General features: G+C 35.6%; 1 protein-coding gene across 2 annotated transcripts in view; it reads right to left on the bottom strand.

Annotated features, from left to right (window-relative positions):
- Nucleotides 1–21429, bottom strand: part of kalrnb (kalirin RhoGEF kinase b) — a 105035-nt gene that overhangs the window by 20546 nt on the left and 63060 nt on the right. The window contains exons 32-34 of one of the 2 annotated variants that reach the window (XM_051112065.1): nucleotides 20023–20165; nucleotides 19720–19822; nucleotides 7587–7833 (exon numbers count right to left, since the gene is read on the bottom strand). In XM_051112065.1, coding sequence (XP_050968022.1) covers nucleotides 7587–7833; nucleotides 19720–19822; nucleotides 20023–20165 — 493 coding nt within the window. Of the gene's footprint in view, nucleotides 1–673; nucleotides 869–7586; nucleotides 7834–19719; nucleotides 19823–20022; nucleotides 20166–21429 lie in introns of those variants that run through there. The other variant, XM_051112067.1, reaches the window with a different exon arrangement.

Below are 21429 nucleotides of genomic sequence, written 5' to 3'. Positions count from 1 at the left end.
GAGGGGGCAGTTTATCTCTCTCACACACACACACACGATACATACTCACAGACAGACACTGTTTTCATATTTTTCATTAAGATTTTTCATTAGTTATGCTTTCACAGCAAAAAGAGAAGATTTTGAAGGGTCATATGGGTAAAAAAAACCTTCCTGAAGTGATAATGGTGCCAGCAAGACCAAGGACATGAGTTCAATTATTAGGAAACACATGGACTGATAAAAGATATACCCTACATGCACTGTTGATTGCTTTGGATAAAAGTACGTAACAACTGCACTTTCTCACTTTGTACCATTTAAATGCTTATCGACCTCCAAAAGAACTCACTCAAATGACAACACTGCACAAATCATCAATGCTTTTTGCATTTAACACAAAACCCTGTTGTCTGTAAATAACCGTCAGCTGAGTCACACGAAACACCCTTGAGCTCATCTGAGATCTCCGGGATTCCGATCACTGAACCGTTACACTAAATACCAGAGTTCAGATGAAAAGATGCACATAAATTTCCACCAGCACACATAACTCAATCATAATATTTAACCCAGACACACAACACCCAACTGCCACAGGGCAACACACACAGTCCAACATGCCTCCACACACTGCGAAAAGAAAATTCAACTGAATGCATCTGCATAAATTCCAGTGTGTTGGGTTACGCACCTGCGCCATCACAACAGCGAATCTTTCCCAAAATCCAACTGAGACAAACTCCACAAGAGCAACACGACCTCCCGCTCCGCATGCTGCTCGCTCACTGTCTCATATGTGCGTCAGGTGAGAGACAGAAGAGGAGAAAGCAAGAAGGACGCAATGGGAGGTGGAGGACGCTTGGGCTCTGTCCGCTTCAATACTGAAGCTCAGCTGGAAGTTCAGCGCTACTCTTCACAATAAAGGGGAGGGGACAGGGGGGGGGCGGGGACAGGGGCCACAGAGAGACACACATTCAAAGGGATACAGGAAGGTTCCAATGAATTCACACTGAGGTCTGCTAAACCAATATGCAAAAATCTAAATCTCTCTTCACATAAGACTGGAGAAACAGGAGTCACTGTTTTGAAGTTGTTACATGGAAAGACAAAGTGCTATTGTGAGTGGATTTCACACGCGCGTGTGTGTGTGTGTGTATCCTGAATCATCTACGTCTGCATGCTGCAGTGGCCCATTTTTGAGAGGGTGTGTCTATATCACAAGATCTTCATCCCCACTTCAGCGGTTTCAAACACACACACACACACACTCATACAGACATTCTATAGATGTAATGGTTTTTTTATACTGTACAAAGTGTAAACCCCTACCCTTCACACAAAACTTTCTGCATTTTTAGATTTTTATAAAAGATTATTTTGTATGTTCTGTATGATTTATAAGCTTGCTTCCTCATGAGGACCAACAAATGTCCCCACAAGGTCAAAATTTATTGGTATTACTAGGTACACACACACACTCATATGAACACTCTTACAACCAATATTACATACTTAATACCTTCAAGATCAAATAACACACATCTAAGATATGCACACGTCACTAAAAAGCTGATTCTTGTGAGTAAAAACATTCATGATAAGAAACTGAGTTAAGGGTCAAGGGTCAACCTGATATTTCCTACAATAATGTTCAAAGTGTAATAGATATATTCTGGCTCTATTTAATAGGCAGGACTGCTTTAGGTTATTCACATACATATTTATTTGTTTATGGTTGCCAATCAATGATGCAACATATATTAATATGCATAATTTTTTTTCCAACTCCAAGGCCTGCCATTGTCCCAATACTATTTTAGGGATCCCAGATAATGTTTATAGTAGTTCTCATTCTTTAACCAATAAATTTACAAGACTTTTCCAGTCATTCATGATTTATCGAATAAAGATTAAGGATATTTTTTTTACTCGTGTTTTCTAAAAATATAATTTATAAAACATTTTGGTATATTAAATATTAGGATATTGGCATAACTAAAACAATTTATATTAATTATAAAAATAGAAACAAATGGATTTTTAAGATTTTAAGAACTTTTCCACATCTAGAAATCACATTTTTAAAAATGAGACTCTGGGAACCCAGAGAGTCAAATGAGAAATATCTATTCTCTATTCGTATTTTAATGCTGTTTTTTTTCTTATTTTAAATTATTAAGTTATTTTGCAGGCCCCTTCGAAGTTAGCTAGGGTCACCTGTGTGTGAAAATATAAAAGATTGTGGCACAACTTAGTGTGTTTAGTTACAACTCCAATGAGGAGAAAATGTAAGCTACATCATATTTCACAGATTTTTAAGGCCAGGTCTAATGCCATGGCAAAAGTTTGAGCAAAGCATGCTAACTGTTCTGTCGTGGGCTGCACGGATGAGCACAAAACAATATTTAGAGGCCCAGCCTCAGAGGAGACAAGAGAGCAGTGGATTCATTGATTTTTTTTTACTGTATATTACTGCTGCCACACAGATCTAATACAAAACATGTGATTTCTTTCCTAACTGTTTACCTTCACAGACATAACAGACTTTTTTTGTAACTCCTGTGTGTTTTTACCATAAACTTGTGTGTATTTGACAGTTTAAGTGCAATATAACATGAAAGTTATATTTTAGTTATTATTTAGTTATTTAGTTTAGACTCACATACCATGTGACAGCCGCTTTGTGTGTTTCGAATGTGTTTGTTTCGAAAACCATATTAGAAGTTTAAACTAATATGGGGTTAAAACAAATGATTTCAGTGCAACAGACATGATAATCAAAACCAAACAGGTGCTTTATAGCAGAGTATCTGAGCTGCGACAAAGCCACTAGATGCCAAGCCTGCAACCGAAAAAGCAGAAAAAGCATTAGCTGAAAAAACGTAATGGCCAAAGCTAACGCTTCTGGTCTGGCAATACGTGGGAAAGGAGACCAGAAGCCGTTTTCTCTTAATGGAAGAGAAGCTTCACTATGCTGAATAAACAGCTTTTTAGAAGAAACTGCTTATCATTTAATGAATCGACAGCCTATCTGCTAATCTTCAACATATTTTACACTAAACAATACTTTTGGATTGAACTATTTTTAGAGTTTACCACAAAAAAATGCTGTTTTATAAGAGAAGTCACAGACTTTTTGTGACAGGTGGGATTCAACTTAAGGCACTTCTCATTCATTCCTATGGTATCTGTAAACGGCGATTGGTGTCGCACAACTCTGACTTAAATTTAGTGGCGTCAGAGCTGTAATGTGATTGGTTATTAAAGGGACACTCCACTTTTTTTGAAAATAGGCTCATTTTCCAACTCTCCTAGAGTTAAACAGTTGAGTTTTACCATTTTTGAATCCATTCAGCTGATCTCCGGGTGGCGGTAGCACTTTTAGCATAGCTTAGCATAGATCATTGAATCTGATTAGACCGTTAGCATCTAGAGTTTCGATATATTTCCTATTTAAAACTTGACTCTTCTGTATTTACAGTGGGTACAGAAAGTATTCAGACCCCCTTAAATTTTTCACTCTTTGTTATATTGCAGCCATTTGCTAAAATCATTTAAGTTCATTTTTTTTCTCATTAATGTACACACAGCATTGTTGACATTTTTGCCGATTTATTGAAAAAGAAAAACTGAAATATCACATGGTCCTAAGTATTCAGACCCTTTGCTGTGACACTCATATATTTAACTCAGGTGCTGTCCATTTCTTCTGATCATCCTTGAGATGGTTCTACACCTTCATTTGAGTCCAGCTGTGTTTGATTATACTGATTGGACTTGATTAGGAAAGCCACACACCTGTCCATATAAGACCTTACAGCTCACAGTGCATGTCAGAGCAAATGAGAATCATGAGGTCAAAGGAACTGCCTGAAGAGCTCAGAGACAGAATTGTGGCAAGGCACAGATCTGGACAAGGTTACAAAAAAATTTCTGCTGCACTTAAGGTTCCTAAGAGCACAGTGGCCTCCATAATCCTTAAATGGAAGACGTTTGGGACGACCAGAACCCTTCCTAGAGCTGGCCGTCCGGCCAAACTGAGCTGTCGGGGGAGAAGAGCCTTGGTGAGAGAGGTAAAGAAGAACCCAAAGATCACTGTGGCTGAGCTCCAGAGATGCAGTCGGGAGATGGGAGAAAGTTGTAGAAAGTCAACCATCACTGCAGCCCTCCACCAGTCGGGACTTTATGGCAGCGTGGCCCGACGGAAGCCTCTCCTCAGTGCAAGACACATGAAAGCCCGCATGGAGTTTGCTAAAAAACAGCTGAAGGACTGCAAGATGGTGAGAAATAAGATTCTCTGGTCTGATGAGACCAAGATAGAACTTTTTGACCTTAATTCTAAGCGGTATGTGTGGAGAAAACCAGGCACTGCTCATCACCTGTCCAATACAGTCCCAACAGTGAAGCATGGTGGTGGCAGCATCATGCTGTGGGGGTGTTTTTCAGCTGCAGGGACAGGACGACTGGTTGCAATCAAGGGAAAGATGAATGCGGCCAAGTACAGGGATATCCTGGACGAAAACCTTCTCCAGAGTGCTCAGGACCTCAGACTGGGCCGAAGGTTTACCTTCCAACAAGACAATGACCCTAAGCACACAGCTAAAATAACGAAGGAGTGGCTTCACAACAACTCCGTGTTCTTGAATGGCCCAGCCAGAGCCCTTACTTAAACCCAATTGAGCATCTCTGGAGAGACCTAAAAATGGCTGTCCACCAATGTTTACCATCCAACCTGACAGAACTGGAGAGGATCTGCAAGGAGGAATGGCAGAAGATCCCCAAATCCAGGTGTGAAAAACTTGCTGCATCTTTCCCAAACAGACTCATTAGATCAAAAGGGTGCTTCTACTAAATACTGAGCAAAGGGTCTGAATACTTAGGACCATGTGATATTTCAGTTTTTCTTTTTTAATAAATCTGCAAAAATGTCAACAATTCTGTGTTTTTCTGTCAATATGGGGTGCTGTGTGTACGTTAATGAGGAAAAAAATGAACTTAAATGATTTTAGCAAATGGCTGCAATATAACAAAGAGTGAAAAATTTAAGGGGTCTGAATACTTTCCGTATCCACTGTACATCATGTACAAAGACGGGCGAAAAATGAAAAGTAGTTTTCTAGGTCGATATGGCTAGGAACTATACTCTCATTTCAGCATAATAATCAAGGAATTTGCTGCTGTACCATGGATGCAGGAGGTGCAATGATATTACGCAGCCATCAACTCTGCCGCCTGCAACTCTGCATCTACACAAACTTAGTGCTGGTCACTTTCAGGCACTGTGTAATATCGTTGCACCTGCTGCACCCATGGTACGCAATGTTCCTTGATTATTACGTCGGTATGACAGTATAGTTCCTAGCCATATCAGCCTGGAAAATCGCAACTTTTCATTTTCTGTCAGTCTTAGTACCTGATGTAAATACAGAAGAGTCAAGTTTTAAATAGAAAAAATACTGTCATTATATATGGTCATTTTTGAGTGAAATGCTATCAGCCTAATCAGATTCAATGATCTATGCTAAACTATGCTAAAAGTGCTACTGCCTGACCCGGAGATCGGCTGAATGGATTCGAAAACGGTAAAACTCAACTGTGTAACTCTAGGGGAGTTGGACAATGAGCCTATTTTCAAAAAAAGTGGAGTGTTCCTTTAAGGGACACGTGATCCAAGTTAGCCATGACGCTTTCTTTCTTACGCTTTCCTATAGTAACTAATACAGACCCTTTCATCTCCCTATAGTAAGAAAATCTCTGGCTATGAGCTGAAAAGGCACAGCCCTGTTCTGGAAAAGTGGGCGGGGAGCAGTAGCTCATTTGCATTTAAAGAGACATGCATAAAAAAAAGCAAGTTTCTGCTTCCACTCAAAATAGGCATTTTCAAAATGACAAATTATCTGTGAGGTATTTTGAGCTGAAACTTCACAGACGCATTCTGGGGATAACTGAGACTTATATTACATATTGTTAAAAAAATGGCATAGCAGGTCGCCTTTAATATCTCACGGAGGGCAGCCCATAGTGTGCATCATCATTTACAGGTTAACTTTGAGAGAACCAGTAGGGCAATGTCAACGTGACTGTCCAATAACAAGACTGAAGTTCCATTAAATGTACTGAAACAAGCCAAGTCAACAGAATGAGGCGTAGCGTAGCATGCAGTAAACATTGGACAGATTCTGTCACGCCTGACTAAAGATTTTCCATGTTAATAGGCATCACTTTCTATTTATCATTACTCTGTTGCATCTGATAGAGACCAGCACACACACACCACTATCACACAATCAAAATATAAAGGCAAAAGCGTGAACAGCTACAACATAAAAAATTCACATGATAATAAAATACAGAAAAAGAAAGGGAACAGATGGCAGATGACTCTGTAAGTGAGATCACTGGAGAAATATTCTAGGTTAAATGCGACTTAAGCTCTATGAATGTGACAGTACAGCTTGACATAGTTCAGCAGTCATCTGGACCTGTCACTTCTTCTGTTTATTTATTTTCTTGAAACCTACCTAGAAAAGGCCAGCTCCCCTTTTCCTCAGTCTATTCATAGATCCAGGCCTGAACCTGCTGAGGTCGTGTCTGGTAGGGATGTTTAGAAATGTGTTCTTCTAAACACAGGAAGTGCAGGGCAGGGAGACAACAGGAAGTTAAGGGACTACAATACAGAGTGTTCCGCTTCAGACAGTATGGGGCCTTAAAGGCACACATTAACACCGCCTTGACCCAAAAACCAAAGCCACACCCTCGTGGTCCTTACTTTGACCTCTAAAAGTGAATACCACAATAAAAGACACTCGTATAGAAAGGAGAAAATGTTTCCTCATTTATTCGGTGTGGATCTATTGTGTAAAACATCTCATGAGTCTGTGAGAGTCCCAGGATGAAACCCCAACAAACACCAATCCCCCCGAGCTGAATCAAAGCAGGACGCAAGCCTTTCGTAGCATCACTAGCACTCTTCTAATTAATGATCAATCCCTATTTGTACCTATACCACTGAGAGCAGAACTGGCTCCCCTGGAAGAATCCAGAACACACGCTGTTCAGAGAGCCATACATGTGTACAGCTTAAAGAGATCATTCAAACAAGAACATTTCTGTCATCATATACTTAATTATAGTTCATCTGAAACCTGGATTACTTTCTCCCCCACAGAACACTTTAGGAGCTATTGAACAGAATGTGAAAGCTGCTCTTTCCCATCTAATATACGTAGGTTGTAACTAGGGCTGTCAAAAATACTATAAATGAGTGTTTTATTTTTGTACTACAAGTTGTTGTATGTATATAGATCCCCCCAATGTTCAAGACATGGTTATGACCTTGCATCTGCCTACACAGATATGAACACAAATACAACAAAAAGTGTCTTGTTACAAATGACAAAGACTTGCTCAACAACTGTATCAAAACATGAACTGTTAATAAACTGACTGCATTGCAGTTCCATATTACATCCCCAAGTGGCACTCGCTATTGAACCAGTGGTGGCAGCTTTGACTGTTTCTAAGCACAAGGTTTAGTGTAGCCATTGGAAAGAGACACATGATCTGTGTTTTAGGCGGTGAACATTTGTGTGGGTGTGACTCACCTTTCCCAGGTGGGAAAAAGCAGTCCATGTCGACACTACTGCGAGAGTGAGACACGGACAGGGTGCTGCTGGGAACCAGACCCTCCTGAGGGGGCGAGTGTTCGGTGGTCCGGACCAGACACCAGCCGGGCCGCTCTCCAGACCTCTCCAACAGCTCGACCGTCTGACCTGACTGAACGCTCAACTCACCCACTGATCCCGCGACAAAGTCCTGCAGAACCACAGTCTGCTCACAGCCACCCGACAACTGCAGAAAGAGAGAGAGATACAGGTTTTAGATTTCACTGTAAGGTTTCTAAAGAAGCCTCTACAGTTATCTAGGAAGAAAGGGAGTGTAAGATATATGTTTGTATCTATGTTGCAAACAGTTTTGTGAAAACGTTTTTTCCAGAATAGAACATTTTGAAATAAATAAAAAATGTTGTTGAAAGATGTCTCATATGCTCACCAGTACTGCATTTATACAGTGAAAAGAGTAATATTAGTAAGAGTAAAATTATTACTATTTAAAAGGACAGTTTCCTATTTAAATACATTTTAAAATGTAATTTATTCCTGTGTTGCAAAGCTGAATTTTCAGCATCATTACTCCAGTCTTCAGTGTCACATCAGAAATCATTCTAATATGCTGATTATTATCAATGTTTAAAACATTTTTTAGTATTTTTTTGTAAACCTCAATAAGCTATCAATCATCAGTTTGAGCTAAGTAAGAAAAAACATCCTTTTTTATTCAGCATGGACGCAATAAATTGATCAAAAGTGTCAAAACAGGTAAAGACATTTACAATGTTACAAAATATTGCTATTTCAAAATGCTATTCCTCACAACTTAAAAATGTATTGCTCAACCTCCACCAAAGTCTGTTCATGATCCAGTCAAATCCTGGTGGATATAGGGGTGGTTTCCTGGACAGGGTTTAAATTAAGCCAGGAGTAGGCTTAATCTAGAATAGTTAATCATGGTTTAAAAATGTCTTTCTGAAACACTAACTTCTAGACTAACTTAAAACTAATTGTGCTAATCTGTATTAGCACAACAGAGGTTGCCTGTAAAACATGGAATGAACCAAGAAAAGCTTGAAATTGTATGCAACTGAGAAGCAAATCCAAAGAAATCAATAGCAGCAGAAAAAAAGACAGCAATCAAAAAAAAAAAAAAAAACCTTCCATAATGAGATTTCCATTCACTTACATTTTACTTGGTTGAAAGTTTTTTTTAAATAAAAGATCAAAATTATTAACAGTGCAGATTTATTTTCACAGGCTTCTTTGTTTATATCAATATATGGAAACACAATGTTAATCTGAAGTTAAACCTGCCTCCTGGTAGGTTTAATTTAAGCCTCAATTTAGTCCTGAAGTATCTCTAGTCTTCCTCCAGGAAATCAGCCTGGACTAGACCAAGTCTAAGACTATTTAAAACCATGACAGAGAAAGCAGATTTCTGTTGGCTGGTTTAAAGGGGCATTTTAGTCTAAGACTAGGCTTAATCTCTGTCCGAGAAACTGCCCCATAAAGTCCCACACCTATTATTTCCTACCTTTCCTTCAACCTGGAAATACGTCTCAGTGCATGTTAAATGCATTATGAATGCATAATTTAAGTTTTATGATTTGGATGAAGATCAGAACACATTTGTACTAAAAATTTAATGCAGAAAAAGTTCACAAGTGTTTCCTAGAACTGTACAAAACCGTCCCAGATGAAAGGAAAAACAGGGCAGGCTGAGAGAAATAAAGGATGGTCAGGCTGCAGAGAAAAACCAGCTCACTGAACAAATACACACATCACTACCTGAGTCAAACTCACCCTACAGTGACAGAAAATCAATTCAGCACATTACACACACATTTGCAGACACACAGAAACATATACTAATCTTCATCAAACACACCCACTGAAACAGAAACTGAGCTAAAGACTAGGAGAAACAGTATGAGTAAGAGAGGAAAAGGCAGGTCTGAACAGCTGTTCTCCTATGGAGGTCTCTCCATCTCTGACCTCCTTCCTGAATACATCAAACCTTCACACTCTGCCGTTGGGTGTCGGCAGTGGTTCTGTTCTGACCCAGCATCCCACTCCCATCCTAGACAGCACCACTCCCTAGTTTTGTCTGAACTCATGTTCTGAGGGTCAAAACACACATTCAGCTGGAGAACAAAACTCACCTTTTTCCCCATATTAAACACTGGAGCTGTGCTCATAAATACAACAGAACCTTAAAAATGGACTAAAACAGTACCAAAACATTTCATAACAACACGTCATGACTTTTCATACATATGCCATGGAAGTACCATAGTACTATCTGGACATCCTTGGAGTACATGTTAATACTTTAGTATATAAACACTGTAATCAACAAGTAATGTGGAATATCAGCCCCAAATCAGCTTATTAGAATGATGTTTGAAGGATCATGTGACACTGAAGACTGGAGTAATTATGCTGTAAATGCAGAAATAAATTACATTTTAAAATATATTGAAATAGTACATAAATTGAAATTACAATAATATTTCTTTTTTTTACTCTCATTTTTCATCAAATAATGCAGCCTTGGTAAGAGACTTCTTTCAAAAAAAAAAATAAAAAAATAAAAAAAATAAAAATCTTAATTATTCCAAAACGTCTGACCTGGTAGTGTATCAAAGTACCATGCAATTACCATGGTACTGCCACAATAATATGGTCTCCGCAAATAATATGTTCATAATATAATCATCTACAGAGCAAAACTAATTATAAGTTTAAAAAACCTAATTAACTTAAATGAGATGTTTATTAATTGCAATTAAAAAAGAAAAAAAAAGTCCTTAAATTAAGAAAATTTACAACATGGCAGATGAGTAAATAATTTAAAAGCCATAAAATGTGTGTAGAAGTGAATATTTAGATATTTTTTAATTATTTAAAAAAATCAACATGTTAAACTGACAGAGCTACTTACTGCGCATAAAAAAGACCCAAATAGATGTGTTAGTGATAGCATGTCATAATCGTAATCGTCTTAATTTAAAAACTACTGAATCATATGGGAGGTGCCTATCATGTTATAAAAACAAATATCTACTGTACAGTATGTGCTTCCTTTAATGTCTCAATGTGTGTGTTTATGCAAATGTTTCTTGCAAGTTTTCACTTTTTCATGTTAATTGTTTTTGCTGCATCTGTGAGGGTTTGTGTGATTGTGTTAATTATGTGTGTAATTAATTCTGTTCTCAAATCTACTATGGAAATACAAAAGGCTCTAATACTAGATTTACAACTGTAGAGTCTCTGGAGAGCAAGGGAGAGATGAAGGAGTGTGTGATAGGGTGGAGAAGAGAGATACGCCCTCCTCAAGGGAACATAGGGTGTTTTCCCTCCCTGATTCTTTACAGCTGGACAGGAATTCCCGCCATATGGAACAGACTACTCTATACTGACAGAACTCCCAGCCATGAGGAAAGCATAATCCCCCACAGAGAACGAGACAAGATTACATATGTGCCATATGAGAACATTTAGCTGACGCTTTTCCTTTATTCACAACAGACGTCATGCAGACTGAAGTCAAGATGTACTGGTAACTTATAAATATACATTTGGAGTTCAAGTTAAATTAATAACATGTAGTAGACGACACACATATATGCTGTATTTTTAATGAGTCTCTAATAATAATAATACTAATAGGAGACAATTTAATATATTTGACTATCATAAAGTAATTTACAATCATGAATGCATTATATAATGTGTAAATCAGCGGTTAATATCTACTAAAATATTTAAACATTTTAATTAACACTACCAGTCAAAAGTTTTTGAACAGTGAGATGTTTAATGGTTTTAAAGAAGTCTCTTCTGCTCACCAAGTCTGCATTTATTTGATCCAAAGTGCAGCAAAAACAGAAAAATTCTGAAATATTTTTACTATTTAAAATAACTGTTTTCTATTTGAATGTATTTTAAAATGTAATTTATTTCTGTGATTCCAAAGCTAAATTTTTGGCATGATATATATGTATATATTATTATTATTATGTTGAAAACAGCTGAGTAGAATTTTTCTTTGATGAATAGAAAGTTCATCATTTGTCCCATTTAGCTGAAATATAAATCTTTTGTAACATTATAAATTACTTTATTAACACGTTTGAGCAATTTAAAGCATCTTTGCTAAATAAAAGTATTAATTTCTATAATTTCTTTCCCCCCTCCAAAAAAAAAAAAAAAAATTATACTAACTCCAAGCTTTTGAATGGTATAGTGTATTTAAAAAAAAGTATTCAACTGTTTTAAATATTTATAATAATAATAATAATAATAATAATAAAATATTTCTTGTATGGCAAATCAGCATGATGATTTTTGAAGGATCATGTGACACTGAAGAGTGGAATAATGATGCTGAAAAATTTGCTTTGATCACAGGAATAAATTACATTTTAAAATATATTCAAATAGAAAACTTATGTTAAATAGTAAAAATGTCTTATTGTTTTTGCTGTACTTTGGATCTAATACATGCAGGCTTGGTGAGCAAACGAGACAAAAAAACATTAAAAATCGTACTGTTAAAAAACATCTGACTGCTAGTGTATATATTCATGTTCATTTTATACATTAACTACTGGTTTATCCATTATATTATTATTATTTTTTTAGTCATATATTTTATTTTATATTTCAGCTTTGGAAAACAGGAGTCGAGTTATTTTTTCTGATACTAAAACTAAGATAATGAATGTTATAACTTTAAACATCTGACTAGCCAAACACACACAAACACATGGAGTAGAATATGAACAGCCACTCCCTTCTGAGCAACCCAAAAAACACAGTCCAAATGTGAGCTCATGCTTATGGGGACAGAAAACACACTCACACACACACATACGCAGACAGATGCACAAGTACACTCCTACATTTAAAGTGCAAATGTCAGCAGAGACATTTGAAATAATTGGAGAAACGTTATGGGGAAAACACAGAGCACTGGTTAAATCAGAGGGCGATGTTACAGTTGGGCTGATGAAATAACCACTGCTGTCATTTAAAAAAGTGTTATTAAAACACTTTTTAATATTATAGAAATGTAACAGGTGAGCTCTTTGTGTAAACATTTTCTAAAGTGGCAACTGAAATGAATTTTGATACTAACGTATTGTACAGGTAACACACATACAGAGTCAATGTACAAACGCATTGCTTTATGAATTATTAAAAGCATAAATAAACCATGCAGTTATGCTCTATCCCAAACAATACTGAAATAAACAACACACATTTCTCTTTAAAAACTCCCACTAACACATAACTAATTTTCAAGCCAGTCCAATCTAATATTTAAAAACGCATCAGAAGCATGTGTACTCACAGGTCTGGTTCTCTTGGGAAGTCTGAAACTCCTCCACCTGGGCATGATTCTATCTGTACCGCCAATCCAGCCAACCAGAAGTCAGTCTGCCAACCAGATCCGCCTTCTGATTGGCTGACTGTCAGGTAGAAAGTGGTCTAACCAAAGTGCTCACTCACTCCCAGAGTCTCACACAGAGCTACTGACTGAACTCATGCTCAACATGTTCTTTAAAGAGAGAGAGAGAGTACAGAGAAAACGTATTGAGCTGTCATATAGATCTGCACAGCTGAGGAGTGTCGACAGGGTTCTGCCCATAAGGGCGAGAGAGGGAGAGAGACTGAGAGAAAGAGGAGGTAAACAAGCAGAGACTCCAACAGAACTAAGAAAAGTGAGAGAGGAGGAAAAAAGAAATGAAAAGATGCAACACCCTAAACTGGGCAAGGAAAGAGTGAGGTCAAAGATGTGTGTGTGTACACATGTGCATGTGAGATATAGACAGAGAGCATATGGAAAACACATTCATACGCACATAGATTTCATATATTTTTAACACAAGAAACATTACTCACTATAACTGAAGTGTCAACTCTAAGTCAAACAGAATAAATCTAAGAGACAGACACACATACACAAACCCAACTGCAGAGATCAACAGTTTTTATATAAAAATAATGACTTTTTCTAAAGACTAAACGAAAATAAAAGTTAAAGGGATAGTTCACCCAAAAAAATGAAAATTACCCAATGATTTACTCACCCTCAAGCCATCTTAGATGTAATCTTTCAGGTGAATACATTCAGAGTTATATTAAAAATAGGGCTGTCAGTCGATTAAAATGTTTAATCTAATTATTCGTAAAATAAATTTGACTGTGAAAATACCCACAAAAGATTATTTAAAGCTATTTTTGTGTTAAATGAGAAAGTATCAAGAAGAGATTACAAATTGTAGCTTTAGAAAGAAATATTTTGTTTGATTCAACACATAAACATTTAGGCTGCAACAGATAATTTGAGAACTTTTTTTTCATATAATGAAAGTCATGGAAACCAAAACAGCTTTGTTACCAACATTCTTCAAAATAATTTTTTCAAAATAATTTTTTTCCACAAAAGAAACAACATGAGGGTGAGTAAATGATGACCAAATTAAATGTTTTTGGCGTGAACTATCCCTTTAATGTTTTTATTATTAGCAAGAATAATGAAATTATATGCTAAATAAGGGTGCGGTAAATGTCTTTATGAGTCATTTACTCATTGATTTGATTCATTCAAACGGCTGATTCATTCAAGAATTAAGTAAAAGGCTCCTTCATAAATGGGCCTTTGAATCATAAATTCAGACAATTCGTTCAAAACACAGTTTAGTTTAGAAATAAACACAACTGTGTTGTTCAGAGACGTGCAACAACTTTCCTATATGGCTTCAAAGGTAATATGTTCTCTGCAAAATTGAGCAAAAACACATAAAATAGTGTTTAAAGTATAACACAATATCAACTTTGCTGAACTGTTGTATAAAATCACATTTAAGCTTGATCAGGACAAAATCAGCACTCGTGTCATACTGCTCTTGTTGCCCGTGTGGTATTGTGTGATATGTGCTAAATATAAACATGAGACCAAACACATACAGGAGCGAATTTTTTAGTAACAATATCTTTAATTTTAGTGCATAACTGCATTTATGGAGTTGTTGCCCTGCATCATATTTGTCAACAGTCAACTGTACAAAATATAAGATATAAGATGTACAGGTAAGGGGCGGAGCTAGCACGTTAATGACGTTAAAATATTTTAATCACGTTATTTTGTCATAACTAATTAATTAAGTTAAGTGTTAAACTGACAGCCCTAATTAAAAAATGTCCTGGCTTTTCCAAGCTTTATAATGGCAGTGAATGGCTGTTTAGATTATGAAGCAGAATTATGTGCATCCATCCATCCATCCATCAAAAAAAAAGTGCTCCACACAGCTCTGGGGGCCTTCTGAAGAGAATCAATGTGTTTTAAAAGAATAATTTCCATATTTAAAATGTTCTAAACCTCTAATCTCAAGCTTCCACTAACTGTCGTACACAGGTTTATGTGCGAGTGGTGCTCCAGCGGATGACAGATAGCGGAATCTAGAGATTGCAGTTTATAAAGTTTTAAATATGGATATTTTTCTCACAAAAACATTTTGATTTGCTTCAGAAGGCCTTTATTAACCTCCCGAGCTGTGTGGAGTACTTTTTATGATAGATGGATGCATTTTATTGGGCTTTAAAATCTCAACACCCATTTACTTCCTTTATAAAACTTGGAAGAGCCAGGACATTTTTAAATATAACTCTAATTGTATTCGTCTGAAAGAATAAAGTCATATACACCTAGGATGGCTTGAGGGTGAGTAAATCATGGGGTAATTTTCATTTTTGGGTGAACTATCCCTTTAAGGCTACTTCTAATTTTATTGTATTTTATTATTTCATTTTATTATTTTGCATTTTTGATTTGGTTTGCTTCTGAATTATTTTTACCTTTGATAATGACATCAAAATGGAGGTTTTGTCAAATTTAGATAACTTCTGGCACAAATGCTGACAGCATGGCAAACCGCACTACCCAGAGACACAAACAAGTTAAGAAATGTCTAGTCTGTAAAAATAGGGAAAATGAGAAGCCTATATATAGTTCTATATTTGAATGTCCATTGAGTCTCCCACACACAACACACACAGCTATGCATACACACAAACTCACTAACCTCAAACCACAATGACATAAGAAAGCCCTAGCAGTACAATAACTCCAAAGAGACAGACCACTAACAGAAGAGAGAGAAAGAAAAGACAGACAGCTAGAAAATTGAAAATAATATGTGTGCAATTATATGACTAATCACTTGATTGCTTGAGTTGCTTTGTTAGGTGATAAAAGCTTAATAAACTGTAAATCTGAAACTGAAATGCTTCACATTTATGCTGACTCTGGCTAAAAATGGCTCACTTTGATATATCTCACTTCTCATATTTCCTTATGTCTAAACAGGAAGTAAATACAGGTGTGTGTTTATATACAAATGTTTCATTATTGTCATCTTATGTTACTGTACACCTCTTGCAAATAAACCCTAAGTAGCCAGTCAGTTAGAGTTAGCGGTTTGCACCAACACTTGCCATTTTGTGTGTAACATACAGTGTTAGACGGTCGGTGGGTGTCTCCATCTGAGACAGAGACAAGTCTATCCTGACTTAAAACCACATGAACACCGCAAAACGACTGATCTGGCAGGAGAGTGTGTTAGAAAAAGTGTTTCTAGGAAACATGAGCTCCTCTTGACTCAGAGCTTTTTTGTCTGTAATTAGACGGTTGAATGAAACAAGAGTGGAAAGACTGGCCTGAGGTTAAGAGCAGGGGCAAGTAATCATAAAATTATAGAGAAATGACAGAGGGAGAGATGAAGAGAAATGTTACAGTTTTTGCCGCACTGACATACTGGATGGGAATAACAGTGAATTAGAGCCAAATTTAGTGGGACAGGGAGAAAAAATTATATAACAAAACCAAGGCAACAAGAAAGTTGTTGAAAGAAAGAAAGAAAATGAATCATCCTCCAGCCAAAAATAACTTGGACAATACGGTTAAGTCTCAGTAATTAACTTACACACACAAATTAACGGATCTAGGGGAGATTTTACACCAGCAGCATCAAAACACCAAATGAGGGAAATCTTTTCTAGATTTCCAGAATACCGTTAAAAAGTCTGGGGTCAGATAGAATTATTATTATTATTATTTTAAAGAAATTATTAGTTTTATTTAAGGATGCATTCAATTAATTAAAAAGTTACAGTAAAAATATTTATAATGTTAAAAAGATTTCTATTTAAAACAAACAGAAAAAATAAATTCTATTTAAAATAAAAATCTTTTGAACAGCATAATCCTGAAAAAAATGTATTATGGTTTCCACTGAAATATTAAGTAGCATTTAAACATTCATAATGAATAGAAATGTTTCATGAGCATCAAATCAATGATTTCTGAAGGATCATGTGACAATGAAGACTGGAGTAATGATGCTGAAAATTCAGCTTTACCATCACAGAAATACACTCCATATTAAACAGATTTCTAAAAAAGAAAGAGTTATTTTAAATCGCAATAATATTTCAAAATATTACTGATTTTATTGTATTTTTGATCAGTACAGACACACATACGTGTATATGTTTGTATACACTACCAGTTAAAAGTTTCTTTAATGATTTTAAAGTAGTCTCTTCTGCTCACCAAGCCTGCATTTATTTGATCCAAAATACAGCAAAAACAGTAATATTTTTTTTTTTTTTTTACTATTTACTAAAATGTAATTTATTATGATTTTAAAGCTAAGCTGAATTTTTAGCATCATTACTCCAGTCACATGATCCTTCTGAAATCTTTCTAATATTTTGATTTACTGCTTAAAAACCACTACTATTATTATTTTTATGTTGAAAACAGTACTTTTTAAGGTTTCTCTGATGAACAGAAAGTTCAGAAGAACAGCATTTATCTGAAATAGAAACTTTTGTAACATTATAAATGTCTTTATCATCACTTTGATCACAATTAAAAAAAAAAAAAAAATAAAATAAATAAAAATCTTACTGTTCAAAAACTTTTGCCTACTAGTTATGTATTTAAAACACACCGTTACCCACATTCACACTCTAGAGCCAAACACACACATACACACCACACACACTAAAAAAAACTAAAACTGTTTACTGTCTAAACAGACGTATGTGTTTATGACAGAATCAGATTTTCCATAGGGGGAGTAACTACCACTAAAATTATTTTTAAAACACACATCCTAAACTTAACCCTCACACAAACATGGTGACATAATTACATTTAAATAAAACATAATTTGACTGATTTATAAACTATTCATATAGTTAGAACCACTTCCAATGTTCTCACGTCTTTTTTCAGCATGTTTTTCAATGTTTGAGGAACACATTTATTAATCTTCACATCGTCAAACCTGCATACTAACCAACACATCCTCACTCCCAATTCATCACATACTGACACTTGGTCAGGACGCCTTGGCAACGGTTTTTGACGATCATGGTACTGCTTTAGCGTTTCGATGTGTCTCATGCGTCAGATCAAGACAGATTTAATGGTTTGCATGCATTTGTAGAAATAAAAATCACTTTATTTACATTTATACTTTCATAGATATTTTGGAGCACCTAACACCCCTACACTAACCCTAACCACTTAAGCACGCAAATAAAAGTACAGTCACAGGTATTTATTGCAAAAACTGACTATAAAAAAGCAGTGTAAAAGTATTACAAACAAGTCATGCTGCATTCCAAGTCTTCTGAAGCCACACAATATCTTTATATGAAGAACAGAGTAAATCATAAAGTTTTTATCGTTGAAAATGATCCCGCTCCCTTAAAGCGGCATTTCAAAGCTTAAGTAACGCTTCTTCTGGCAGCAATTTTTTAATTTGTGCACTGCACACAGCATCTATACTTTATGGCTGATGGAGGTGGTGAATGCATTTATTCCTCTCACAAATCAATAGTTTTGCCTCAGAAGACTTGGACTATTAAAGAAGTTGATTTCCAGAACAAAAATGTAATTATACGTCATCCAAGATGTTCATGTCTTTCTTTCTTCAGTCATAAAGAAATTATGTTTTTTGAGGAAAACATTTCAGCATTTTTCTCCATATAATGGACTGGTATGATGCCCCAAGTTTGAACTTCCAAAATGCAGTTTAAATGCAGCTTCAAATGATCCCAAATGCAGTTGTAAACAATCCCAGCCAAGGAAGAATGGTCTTATCTAGCAAAACAATCGGTTATTTTCATACAAATAATACAATTTATATACTTTTTAATGTCAAACGCTCGTCTTGTCTTACTCTGCCTGAACTCTTTTTTTTTTTTTGTTCATGACAAAAAGGGTATGTCAAAAAACTCCCATCTTTTGTCCTCCCTCAACTTCAAAATCGTCCTATATCGCTGTTTTACCTTTTTTGTTAAAGGTCTTCTTTGCACGTTCACTTTGCAAAGACTGGGTCGGTACTTCTGCAGCGATGATTTTGAAATGATTTTTGAAGTTGAGGGAGAAAATACGATCGAGTTTTTCGACATAACTGTCTTGAAGCAGAATATACAGAGTTCAAGCAGAGCAAGACAAGATGAGCATTTGGGATTAAAAAGTTTTTAAACTGTATTTTTTTAATGAAAATAACTGATCGTTTTGCTAGATAAGACCCTTCTTTCTCGGCTGGGATCGTTTGAAGCCGCATTTAAACTGCATTTTGGAAGTTCAAACTCGGGGCATCATATCAGTCCATTATATTGAGAAAAATCCTGAAATGTTTTCCTCAAAAAACATAATTTCTTTACGACTGAAGAAAGAAAGACATAAACATCTTGGATGACAAGGGGGTGAGTACATTATATGTGAATCTTTTAATCCTTTAATACTTTTTGAATGAATTGTGAATGCAGTTGTTTCTGCCTGTTATATCCTGTGTTTTATATTGACAAATGGTTGGGGTTTAGGGGTAGGAGTTGGGTTATGAGCTCATAAATGTGTAAATAGTGTAATGTAAATAAAGCTGTTGACTGTTTACATGAAAAAAAAATCACACCCCATGATGATAACCTCAAATGTCACTACACGATGCTGACAAAGCCAAATGGCAATACAGTGTCAGGGTCAGCATAGTGGATGTCATAGTGTCATTGTTGTGTTTTTGTAGTGTAGTTGTACCTTGTCACTGTCTACAGTGTTCTGGGAGGTGCGGGAAGCGATGGAGATTGTGTCCGGCTGGCTGCTGGCATCACCCTGACTGTCTGCATCCTCAGTAGTTTCCCTGAAAGATTAAATAATAACATCCACTGCAATCACATACACAATTTATAATAAACCACCTAGCAGCAAGTGCTGTGATAAGAGCTGTGCATTTTGGGAGTACAGATGTATTGATTCTCTCAGTGCAGCTTAAAGAGCAGAGAAAAAAAAGAAAAATCAGTTTTAGGTGAATGAAGACAGCAGGTGGGTGAGGTGAAATACCTCTTGCTGATGCTGCGCTGTCTGGCTGGGGTTTTGGGAGGGTGTATGGGCTCCTTTAGCGCCCCCTTTAGGTGGATCGTTCTCTCTTGAATCACTTCCCTGATGTTCCGGATCCACTCCTGTTTCACTTCTATACTGGAGGCCTTTGGGTGGATGAGAGGATGTGCAAAAGAGAGAGAAGACAGCACAGTAGAGAAAATGCATGATTTCACAAACCAGGTTTGGACTTGCATCACTTAAATAAGTATAATAGCTTAAAGCATGTGCACCAGCGTCAGAAATTAACCATGGCTTTGAGCAAAAAAAACACTAAATCTAATGTACCGGATATTTATAATGCGAGCACATAAAATTCTCTTGGATTTTTCAGGTTTTACTATGTAATTTCTAGAACATTTCTAGATCATTTTAATTGTTAATTTTTTCACAGTTTATTCAGGACTAAATAATAGGTTTTTGTGCCAACCATGAAGAACAAAATATTATTAACGGCTATTTTTAATAAACCTTAGTCTTCGATGTGGACGTAGATAAGACTGGGTGCCACACCCATAAAATTTACAAATGGCCATGCCCACTCTTATGGGGAAAATAAGGTGGATATATTTATGATAATTATTTAATTAAATCTGGTTGCATCATTAAAAAAAAAATGTAATCCTTTAAAGGCTGACATATGAAATATTAGTAAATATTCAAATAGAACAGTTTATTAAACCTTTATAAAATCTTAAAATAAAATTGTACAAACAAACAATAAATAATTTATTTTACAAAAGGCTCATGATCAATCTAAAATTCAGATTCCGGCTTCATAAATCAAAATAAATAAATAAATAAAAAACGTTTAATAATAATATTATTAATAATTTTACATTTATTTATTTTTTAAATTATATTTTTAATTATATTTATTGTAGAATTAAACATTTATTTATACAATTATAATTATACATTTAATACAATTTAAAACTAATTAAATTAATTATTAATCATGTAATTTAATAACAGTTTATAGAACAGTTTATTTAAACTTTAGATAAAACCTAAAAATAAAATGTACAATAAATAAATAAATAAAAAATAGAAAAAGTTTGCATCTATGTTTTATGTTGAGCCTAATATTTGATACATTGTGCTTACTTCATCTTCAAAGGCGAAAAACATCTTAATTTTTTTTTATAAACCCAAAGTTTTTATTATGGTGAGCAAAATAAACAACGCAATGCAATGCTGTATGGAAGGTGGCTCAGCCCAGTACGTGTTCATCTTGAAATATTACCAATTATTACCAAAATATTACCAAGTTATTCTTATGTTAACTTTATAAAAATCAGTAAAACTCTCAGAGCAAAAAGACATGTATACATTTTTGCAATTACACTAATAAGCTTTTTACTTGTTAAA

Source organism: Labeo rohita, chromosome 6 (genome assembly GCF_022985175.1).
Source record: "Labeo rohita strain BAU-BD-2019 chromosome 6, IGBB_LRoh.1.0, whole genome shotgun sequence".
NCBI classification, from domain to species: domain Eukaryota; kingdom Metazoa; phylum Chordata; class Actinopteri; order Cypriniformes; family Cyprinidae; genus Labeo; species Labeo rohita.
Note: the sequence above shows the minus strand (reverse complement) of the source record. Positions and strands in the feature narration are given on the sequence as shown.